The sequence below is a fragment of the Nelumbo lutea genome, chromosome 3 (assembly GCF_056320005.1).
Source record: "Nelumbo lutea isolate HS-2025 chromosome 3, American lotus-T2T, whole genome shotgun sequence".
In the NCBI taxonomy this organism is placed as follows: Eukaryota; Viridiplantae; Streptophyta; class Magnoliopsida; order Proteales; family Nelumbonaceae; genus Nelumbo; species Nelumbo lutea.
In genome coordinates, this window is record NC_142686.1 from 57,933,086 (window position 1) to 57,944,473 (window position 11,388).

The 11,388-nt window shown below is 39.0% G+C and overlaps 1 protein-coding gene across 2 annotated transcripts in view; it reads right to left on the reverse strand.

Annotated features, from left to right (window-relative positions):
• LOC148865149 (uncharacterized) overlaps positions 1-10,898 on the reverse strand; it is a 95,090-nt gene extending 84,192 nt beyond the window's left edge. Inside the window, exons 1-4 of one of the 2 annotated variants that reach the window (XM_088979908.1) lie at positions 10,442-10,876; positions 7,745-7,883; positions 6,985-7,636; positions 6,224-6,693 (exon numbers count right to left, since the gene is read on the reverse strand). In XM_088979908.1, coding sequence (XP_088836034.1) covers positions 6,224-6,693; positions 6,985-7,531 — 1,017 coding nt within the window. In that variant the 5' untranslated portion in view covers positions 7,532-7,636; positions 7,745-7,883; positions 10,442-10,876. Of the gene's footprint in view, positions 1-6,223; positions 6,694-6,984; positions 7,637-7,744; positions 7,884-10,441 lie in introns of both variants that reach the window. The other variant, XM_088979907.1, reaches the window with a different exon arrangement.
• Positions 10,899-11,388: the final 490 nt, after the last annotated feature.

Below are 11,388 nucleotides of genomic sequence, written 5' to 3' on the forward strand. Positions count from 1 at the left end.
ACATATTTTACTACCTTAGAAGGACTATGGGAAGAGCTAGATCATCACCTTATTCTTGATTCGGAGAATGCCAGAGACGAGGAAAGGCATGACAAACAAATTGAAGAGGGTTGAGCATTTAAATTTTTTGCTGGCTTAGATCCAATATATGAGAACATAAGGTCCCAAATTCTGGGAAGGGATGAAATGCCAGACTTACATCATGTCTATTACCTCGTGAGGAATGAAGAGGTTAGAAGAAAAGAGATGCAAGTTGACACTCAAATTAAGCTAGTTGAGCAGCCTATTGAACATTTGGCCCTAATTTCTACAAATCAAAAGGGGAATAAGTACTCGGACAAGAGGCATCTGAAGTGCACCCACTGTGGAGGAGAAAGGTATGTGAAAGAGACTTGTTGGGTTCTCTATCTGCATCTGAAACCAGCTGCTTTGAGGAAAGGTAAGAAGCATAAGAAGGTCAAGCTGCAAGTGGGAATCTGGTTGCTAGTCACAGTGATGATAGCTCAAAACACTCATCCACAGTTACTTCTTTCCCCATGGGACAGATTGCTAATTCCTCCGGACACGGGTCCTCGGGTTTCACTGCTGATGAAGTAGAGGTACTTAGCCGGGCACTATCCCGTCTAAGGACCAATTCTCTTGCTTCCACCTCCCTTGCCAGATCAGGTATTGTCTCTGCATTTAGTGCAACTAGTTCTATTGGCCCTGCCTCTTGGATTATTGATTCTGGTGCAACCGACCACATGACACATATGTCTTCTCTATTTTCTTCCTATCATTTATTGTCTGGCCAAGATAAGATGAGGGTTGTTGATGGTTCTCTCTCTACCATCTCTGGGAAAGGGGTGGTTGACCTAAGCAAGGACCTCTCACTCAAATATGTTCTGCATGTTCCCAATCTTTCTTCAAATCTCTTATCTGTTTCAAAACTTACCAAGCATTTGAATTGTAGCATAACCTTTTTTCCTACTTATTGTGTCTTTCGGGACAAATTGACGAAGAGAACGATTGGGAGCGGTAATAAGTGTGGAGGTCTCTACTACCTTGATGCAGACATCAGCTCGGCCTTACAAACATCTACTACTAGTAGTCAGTCCAATGTGGAGTCAGGTTACATCTATGGCATGCTAGGCTAGGTCATTTACCTTTTTCATCATTAGAAGTGTTGTTTCCAGAATTATTCAAAGGTGTTTCAAGTCAAAATTTAGTTTGTGAAGTATGTCAGCTATCAAAACAATGTAGAACTGTTTATCCAATTTCTAGTAATGAAATTCAAGCTCATTTTGATTTAGTCCACTCTGATGTTTGGGGCCCTTCACCACTTATTTCTGTTAATGGCTTTCGTTACTTTATCAGTTTTATTGATCACTACTCTCGATGCACATGGATCTAATTGTTAAAAGGACACGATGAAGTGCCACGGGTAACCATGGCATTTTACAAAATGATTGAAACACAATTTGGCAAGAAACTTAAACAATTCAGGTCAGATAATGTTGCTGAATATTTTGAAAGATCCTTGAACCTGTTTATGGAGGATGCTAGAATGATCCATCAGTCATCTTGTGCTAGTACCCCCCAACAGAATGGGGTTGCTGAGCTCAAGAATAGACACCTATTAAAGACTGCTTGAGCCTTACTATTTCAGCACAAGGTTCCCAAACACTATTGGTCTCAAGCAGTCCTTACTGCATCATATCTGATAAATCAAATGCCATCCAAGGTATTGGGGATGAAAACTCATTTCTCTGTCCTTTGCCCTCATCTTCCAGACTTTTCTCTTCCACCAAGAGTCTTCGGTTGTGTATGCTTTATACATGTAAAGGATCCAAAGAAGACCAAACTGGATCCTAAGGCTACGAAATGAATCTTTTTGGGGTACTCTCCTACACAGAAGGGTTACAAGTGTTATGATCCAGTCACCAAGAAAAAATATGTCACAAAGGATGTGGTATTTTTTGAGTCTCAATCCTATTTTCATTCTTCCCAGAATCCTCTTCAAGGGGAGACTAGCGGGATGGAAGAGGATTCTTCTATTCCCTCCTTCTTTGTGCCTCTTTCAGCCTCAGACCTTCCATCTTCTCCTCCTGACCCTCCTAGTTATGGTATCCCAGGTGAATTTAGTGAGGCTCCCATTGTACCAGCTACTACTCGTGATGTTGCAGATGTTACAAAAGACTCCAGCAGGCAACAAAAAGATATAAGAATCACCTACAACAGAAGGAAAAAGGGTCCTCTAACTCATGGCAGCAACCAATTGGACTCGGATCAACCTATCTCAGCAACTCCAAGTAATCTTATCACACATCCCTCTGACTTGGATCTTCCTATTGCCCTTCGTAAGCCTACCCGTTCTTGTACTATCCGACACCCCATTGCTGATTTTGTCTTACTCACATTTGTCTCCTCGTTATTGTTCTTTTGTGTCTGCTCTTTCTTCTGTGCATGTCCCTACTAGGTATTCAGAGGCAGTGTCCAACCCAAGATGGAAAGAGGCTATGAATGAAGAAATGAAAGCCTTAATGAAAGCATGGACTTGGGAATTAGTGGATCTATCGGAAGGGAAAAGCACTGTTGAATGCAAGTGGGTGTTCACTGTTAAGCATAGGGAGGATGGGTCCATTGAAAGGTACAAGGCCAGACTTGTACCAAAAGGGTTTACTCAAAAAGAAGGGATTGACTACAAAGAAACATTTGCTCTAGTAGCAAAACTCAATACAATCCGAGTTCTATTGTCATTAGCTACAAACTTCTCATGGGAGCTACATCAGTTGGATGTGAAGAATGCTTTCCTAAATGGCGACCTACATGAAGAGGTATTCATGGATCCTCCACCAGGTTATGGGTTTGGTAAGAAGGTGTGCAGACTAAAAAAAGCATTATATGGTCTTAAGCAGTCTCTTCGAGCTTGGTTTGAGAAGCTTTGTGGGGCCATGAAGAAAGAGGGTTACACTCAAAGTGGGGCAAATCATACCTTGTTCATAAGGAAGAAAAATGGCAAACTTACAGCACTTATTGTCTATGTGGATGATATGGTGATTACAGGGGATGATCAGGAAGAGATTAAAAGACTAAGGGAGTTCTTGGCTGCTAAATTTGAGATCAAAGACCTGGGCCAGCTGAGATACTTCCTTGGGATTGAAGTTGCTAGATCAAAAGAGAGTATCTATATATGTCAGCGGAAATATGTCATTGACCTTCTACAAGAGATATGTATGATGGGGTGTATGCCAGCAGATACTCCAATAGAGCAGAACCATGGTCTATAGGAATCAGTAGGAGAGGACTACCTTGATAAAGAGAGATACCAAAAGCTGGTGGGGAAGTTGATTTATCTGTCCCTCACTCGCCCTGATATTGCTTATGTTGTACATGTTGTTAGTCAGTTCATGCACTCTCCTAAAATCCCTCACATGAGAGTTGTGGAAAGGATTCTCAAATATTTGAAGACTTGCCCAGGGAAAGGGATTCTGTTCAGAAAACACAATAACATTGAAGTTGAAGCATATACTAATGCAGATTGGGTTGGTTCTGTTTGGGACAGGAAGTCCACTTCCGGGCACTACACCTTTGTTGGAGGAAATCTAGTTACATGGAGGAGTAAAAAACAAAATGTGGTTGCTAGATCAAGTGCAGAGGCTGAATATCAAGCTATGGCTCATGGTGTTGTTGAACTTCTATGGATTAAGATCCTTCCTGGTGAACTTGGAATAAGGATCGAGTACCCTCTCAGGTTGTACTGTGACAACAAGGCTGTCATCAACATTGCAAATAACCCAGTGCAACATGATAGAACGAAACATATTGAGATAGACCGCCACTTTGTCAGAGAAAGAATAGTCTCAGGGGAACTCTGCATTCCTTATACTCCCTCCGAGATGCAAATCGCAGATGTTTTAACTAAAGGGCTAGCTTCAATAAAATTCTTGGACTTACTTGGCAAAGCTAAACATGATTGATATCCATGCTTAGCTTGAGGGGGAGTGTTGGTTTGGCTGTCTTAATATGTATGCTTATCTTCGGTGGGTCTTAAGTCATTAGTTGTTGGGCCTTAGTTATTGGGCCTAATCTAATTTAGTGTTTTATTTGTCTAGGTGTCCCATCACTAATCAGGGGCATTCTAGTCGATTTATGTAATACTCTTATTTATAATAGAGTAGGGCCGATTGAGAGATTCATTGTCGCCATTCTCAAATCTTCCTCTCCTTCTTCTTCTTCTCCTCCTTCGGCAACTGTATTCTAGCAAACAGAGACTTCCCAGCAAAAGGCTCTCACCTTAGGGGGGATGGGTTTAGACCAAATTTCCTTATAATGAAAAGAAAAAGGGTTAGGATTAGAGCACAAGAAAATAAGGATGCATAAGAGAAAATTCACATAGGGTTAGGAGTCCAAACATGAGCATCAGGTTTAGAGGGACCCAAACAAACAAGATCAAGGGTTTTAAGGAGCATGGCAACCCAGTCAAGCTCAAAGTCTCCAAGGTGGTGAAGTTGTGAACAATGAAAGATTTAATTCCTATTTCAGATGAGGTAAGGGAAGGTGAAGTTCTTACTGGTGATCAGATTTCAATAGATGAAGCTGTAGTGGATCAACATCTTATTTTTAGTGAAGATCGAGTTTCGAAGGAGCATTCAGAGATGGCTAGGCAGGAGAAGATTCAGCAATGGAAGGTGATATGGAAAATGTTTCTTGTTCCATTTCTTCGAAGAATAATCTGTTTGCTTGTGAGAATGGTAGCAATGAGATGGGTTAGGAAATAATTGGAGGATCGAGGCCCTTGAACCATGAGCCTGTGTGCAAGGAGGAGGATTTGAGGGGCTTGGCTTCAATGTCACAAGTTTTCATAGGACAATGGGCAGTTAGTTCATGAGACCAAAGTATTTCACTATTTGAAGGAATGACTTGTTAGGGACAGTTCTTTTAGCAGATTCAAGAGAATTTACAAGGAAGGGGACAAAAATTAAGTCTAGCATTCAGAATTCAACAAAGGTCAACTATGAATCGAACCCTTTGAAAGAAGACTTGGACAGGAGGGTTTTGGGTAGGGGTGCAAATGGATCGGATCATTATCCGATCCGATCCTATTTGGTTGAATTCGGATCACCCCTGGTCGGGTCGGGTTTGGATCAACCCGCCCCCCCCCCACCCCATCTGATCCGATGTGTAATATATTTATAAATATAAATATATATAATACATATATATATGTTATTTATTTATTTATATTGTATTTTATAAATTTGTTATATTATTTATCTTTTTATAAAAACCATGTATATATATGATGAAAATAATTAAAAAATACTTGTATTTTTTGTTTTTTCTTTATTTAAATTGGTATATTTTTTTCTTTTAATAATTTATTAATTTTTAAATAAAACAAGTCAGATGAAATCAAATCCGATCCGATAGGATTTGAATTCAGATCAAGTCCTATCAGATACGATCGGATCTTCAGATTGGATCGGATCTGACATGAACAGTGTCAGATCGGATTCGAATATACCCCGATTCGAATCCGATCCTATCCGTTTGCATCACTGGTTTTGAGATCTGTTTCAATTAATCAAAAAGAAGTCTTTCCAGGGGATTAGATAGAGTTAGCTGAAGAGAATAAAGAAGGGAAGGAGAATGCCGAGGTGATGTTTGATAGAGTGAGGAAAGGTGAAAGAATTGCTGAGTTAGAAAAAAATAGTAGAAGTGGAAGTTCAGGTCCGCAAGATTTTGGGGTTATCCTTTTTCGGAGGGGAAGAATTTGCAAGAAAAGTGTTCCCGGAATTGGAAGAGAGATCTTTCAAAAAAGATAAAGCTTTAATGGGGCAGAGCTGCCTGCTGAAAGTTGTTAGTCTTCAATTCTGGTTTGGGTTCCTGGGGGTTGTTGTCTGGGATTTGATGCTTTGTTTTTATTCGAGTCTTTTTCTTGTAAGGGTTGGGAAAGATCTTTTTTAGTTTGTAGGGTTTGGGAGGGTTGTTGTTGAGTCTTATTTCCTTTTGGGTGGTTTCCCATAACCTGTGTATTTGTTATTTGCTCTTTCTCTAATAAATTTTCTTTTTATTTATCTTCAAAAAAAAAGAAGAATCACCATTAGCAGTATATCAGACAATTCTGGCATTCATGGAAAATCATCTCCATTTCCAAAAAAAAAAAATACAGATGCTGTATTTTACAGACGTGAATATGAAAATCACAAAGTGGGGGCGAGGAAAATTAAATAATATGAACCTGTTCTAAAGCAGCAATTTCTTCATCCTGTTTCAATGAAGAAAACTCATTCTTCCTTTCTATGCTATTTTCCTTCAACTTCTGTCTCAAAACTTCCTGTTCATTACCAACAGAAACTGATTTCATAGAAAGTTCATATCTTCTGGGCCGATTTGGTAATCTGAAGTTGGAGAAAGGTCTCAAAGTTTCGCTCTCTGGAAATTGCTGCTGAGAAGATGATGTTAGAATATCCACACTCCGGATTTTTGAACTTTTAGACATAAATGGCTTGAGTTTTTCTGATTCAGTAAACGGCAAATAAGAAACTGAAGAGACCCCAGCTACATTGATAGAGTCAAGGAAAGATGGACAGGATCGTTCACTTCCAGTTCCAAATGTTTGTGCATATAGAGGCATATAACCAGAGGAACTTTTGAGATCTAAACGAAGATTTGTAGACAGAGATTCTGCTTTCTGCCAAGGTGCATTGTCTGCAAGAGGACATTGATTAGAAGAGCTATTAAGCTTTCCTTTCCCCCATATCAACAATCATGAGGCCATTAAAATCCTGACTAGCATTCATATAAGGGTCCACCTTCAGAAAGCAGCTCTTTAAAGTTGTTACTATAATGAATAGAAGCTATCATACAACAAAAACCAAAAATAGTTGGGTCCTTTCTTAATATATTTAAAATAGAAAGAAATTATATATTTACTACCTTGTAGAAAATAAAGACATAAAAGAGCAATAGCTAAACCAAAACTCAGGGAAATGATATTACCTTCATATAAGGTGGACATATTGCCACTGGAAGGTGAGCTACCAAATCTCATTTGACTTTTTACTGGTAGACTAGCTGACATGCCAACCAAGGGTATAACCGAATCTCTGCTTGTATTTTCCTTTGAAGAGGTCTCATTTTCCTTCAACTTAGCTTCATCAACAGAATAATAATTAAATTGGTGAGCATTGCTTCCACTATCTCGGATTCCATATACCCCAGATGTTAGTCCTTGGCTTCCAGTGTAAGCAACAAAGTCACCACTCATTTCGTCTTTGAGGCGATCATAATTGAAACAAAATGGTCCAGGATGATCTGAACCATCATTATTTTCAAACTCATGAACCTTTGCAGGTTCCTGAACTGGATTAGCAAAAGCTGCACCATAATTATTGGCAGAAATAGGAAATTTAGCATGATCTGGAACACTAGTGCCAAAAGAATTGATTGCTTTACTTTCACTGATTGTAACCAGACTAAAAGGCTCAATGTTTGTAATAACCTCCCTTCTAGATGTATTAGATCCATCTGAATTAGTAAGTTGCATAACACCTCTTTCTTTTGGTTGTTTACCATTTTTGCTACTATTGTTAGACTGTAATTGGCCAGCTGATGCAGCCTTTCTGGCTCTGTTTTTTCGAAACTCCTCAAGCTGCAAGGGAGAGGAAAAGGTTGAATATCAAATAAATAAATAAATAACTCCTGCTGCAAGAGCAAACCAATTGATTAGGAAGATACATAAAAGAAATTGGCTCCATACATGACAAAAATTCAAAAGCAGATGCAAGAATACAGGTGTTGCTGATAACCATGATTCAAGATTCGAAAACTAAGTTTGTAGCTTCCATGTTTCAAGGCTACACAAAAATGATACAAATAAACAAGGGAAACTCCTCAAGCTGCAAGGGAGAGGAAAAGGTTGAATATCAAAAAAATAAATAAATAACTCCTACTGCAAGAGCAAACCAATTGATTAGGAAGATCAAAAAAGAAATTGGCTCCATACATGACAAAAAGTCGAAAGCAGATGCAAGAATACAGGTGTTGCTGATAACCATGATTCAAGATTCGAAAACTAAGTTTGTAGCTTCCATGTTTCAAGGCTACACAAAAATGATACAAATAAACAAGGGAAATGAGAGATTTTTTATCGGTACCTTGCCAAATTTTATTAAAAGAATTAAAGAACTAGTATACAAAAAGACTAGGATGTGCCAAGCGCCACATATATCCTTTTAGGATAGCTTTTGCTGCCTAACCCCAATGAATCCAGATCTTGAACTTACAACCAAAATTCCGGAGAAATAGCTCCCCCCCCCACCCCCCCACCCCGCCCAATATGGTGGTCGTTAGTTACAACCTCTCTTGCCAAATTATCAATCAAGCAATTGGCTGATCTTTGGACCCTTATAAAGGCTGCCTCAGTTCCCTGGCCAAACATTTCACTTCATCAAAATCCTATGTTGCCACGTTCCAAGACTATTATTTTGTACCCAAACAAGAAAAAGAAAGAAATCTTAAGACCCATTATATCAGGATGATACCAAAGTACAAGTTGCTAATCTTTATATTAAGCAATTCCCTATAATATAAAGAAATTGGCAAGGAAAAAACAAAACTATAAAAGAATAGAGGTGCATATCTGAAGATTTATATCATATTGGGGTCAGGTCCCTTCAAATTTTAAAAACTGTTCAACCCAAGCCCGTACAAAGTTGTACAGTCCCGGTACGACTGTACCTGACAGATCAGGTCTGACCAATCAAAAAGAGAGGAAAGTTGGAGGTTCACCATCAAGTAAGAAAATTCTCACTTTTAAGAAGCACACAAGTTGCTAGATTCTTTAACTTTTTCTTTTGTCTACTGATGTCATGAACAATATGACAGAAGAAATGGAGAAAAAAGAATAGGTGGAAGGGAAAAAGAAAAATAGGGATTCAAACTCTCTCTCTCAAGGTGACCCGTGCATAATACAGTTTCTAAAATATCCCCTTTCTCCATGCATAATACAGCTTGAATACTCCAATACTCCCCCCCCCCCAAGGTGACCCACACATCTTACACAAGATGCTTGATCAGTTATGTCCCCTTAGCCTCATGCACTTCAGATCTTTAGCACAATGGTAAATTTGGGATTCTTGTCTTTAGAAAAATGATTATTTTCTCAACAATATCTCTTGTTTGATACATCTAATTGTCTTGCTTTAGCCAAAGAACTAGACTGTGAACAAGCATGCCCCTGTACAACTAGGTTCTAGCACATTTGGATCTAAGCTATAAAAAGAATAATGAACAGAAAACCATTAAAATATGTAAGGGAATTCAAAAGAAAATAAAGAAGCAGTGGTACTTCCCTAAAATTCTTTTTCCAAGAGCAATTTTTGCCTACTTGAACTTCTCAAACTTCAACTTGGTAGCAGCTGCTGGAAAATCTGAGTTCCTTTACCGCATATTATGCAAATGGTGCTAAAAGTATGGTGTTCCATAGTGATTTATCCTATTTCTTAAGTTCCTAAGACCAAAGATGCCAAGTATCTAATGTGTCACGGACTGTACAAGAGAAATATAAAACCAAGTAATGCCAAATATATCCAAGAAATAGACCTATAACACTGAACTGTACTTGAAATGTATCAACAGTCCAATTGCATTATCCTCCACTTCTTGACACAGGACACAATCCAAGTTTGGTAGGTCCACATCTCTAGCTGATAATTTATCATTAATTAGGAATTTCCTCAAAGCTGCAGCTGAAACCATGAATGCCACCTGCGAACTTGGGAAGCTTCCCCTCTCAAGAATGGTTGGTGGGCTACTTGGCTTCTTGAAAAAGAACAAGACTGTGAATTACATAGGTGAATCCAATAACCATATTTTTATTTGTTAGCATGGGTAGCCATTGGCAGATTGCTCAGCAGCCCAAGGATTCTAGAGACAACCTCGAGTTTGCAAACAATTCCTTCAATGAAAGACACCTGTGCTATCTAGAATCCTTTCCAAACAGGCAAACATCAAAACCTTAGATTTTTTTTTTTTTTTTTGATAGATTAGGAAGCTATAACTTTCCCCAAGGGTGTCTGGTTCTTAGCTTAACCTCAACCACCATTTTTCAAGCAAAGATATGTCCGCATTCCATGCCTCAGACCTAAACCACCAACAGTCTTTGGTGAGCGAAACTTGTCCAAATGCACCAAATTAAGTTTAGTGATCTTTTACTCTCAAAGAAACTGAAACAATATCCATAGAGCGAGCACTATAAAATGCGTAATCGTCCAAAACATTGAAAAATAAGTTCCCCTTTTCCCAATTGAAACACAGGGTAAGAATAAAAAACAAAAGAAAAAGAAAAGGCACTTTCAAATCCTTGCATAGGTTTCTAATTAATTGCAATCAGGACAAATATAAACGATAGAAGTACATGGAACTGCATTGCATTTGAACAAAATCAATACAATACCTTGCGCTTTCCAGCTTCAAGATGCCCTTTACGCGAAGAAACTGCTGGGTTGGGTAAAACCTGTGCTGACGCCATTCAAAAACACTCAAATCCCGCTCGAATTCTCACAAGTTTCTTCACCATTACAGAATTCTTTCCCAAAATGAATAAACCCAATAACCAAAAACCTTAATTAAGCATTCCAAAGTCCTCAGGCTTCACGCCATATAATAAAAAAAGAAAAATAATATAATGATTATTGAATTCAAATAAAATCCAGATCAAAAAGAACACAAACATTCCCCCTGATAAACAGCTCAATTCCGTCGCCTTTTTCCTCAAAATCCTGATACCAGAAGACAAAAGCCCTAATTTGCAAAGAGAACGAAATCAAACTCCCATCTGCGCCACGAGAGGAGATCAAAGAATTTTATTCTCGCAGTCGCAGATCTCCTCATGTTCTTACTCTTTTTCCCCCTCTAAAATCCCTCTTGGTGGGTCGTTCGTGGGGAGCCACGCCACTCCGGAATTCAATTATGACCAATTGGGTACTGACACGTGTAGTGTTGTCGGAACACCCGACCCGATTTCAAATCATGAGGTTTTCAGAGCAAGGACACGTGTCAGCGATGGTACTGTACGGTTGGAAGAAACAATTCGCCGCTTTATAAAGCACGTCACATGGTCAGTTAGCCTTTTTGCAGAGGGTCAAATGCACGTCACAGGGATTTTTGCACATGGCCAAATGCGCTTGACGTCGTGCAAGATCGACTATGATGCCGTAAACTCATGATACCGAAACTATTTAGGCTGCGTTTGTTTGCAATACAAACGCCCGACCTAGGTACGCTTCGAATTTGTAAGCATTTGTTGACGAGATCACATAAGCATTTGGTGACGTGATCACATCTGCCCCCCATATCCACAATTCAGCACACATTGGGAATTTGGGGAGCAAATGTAAATTC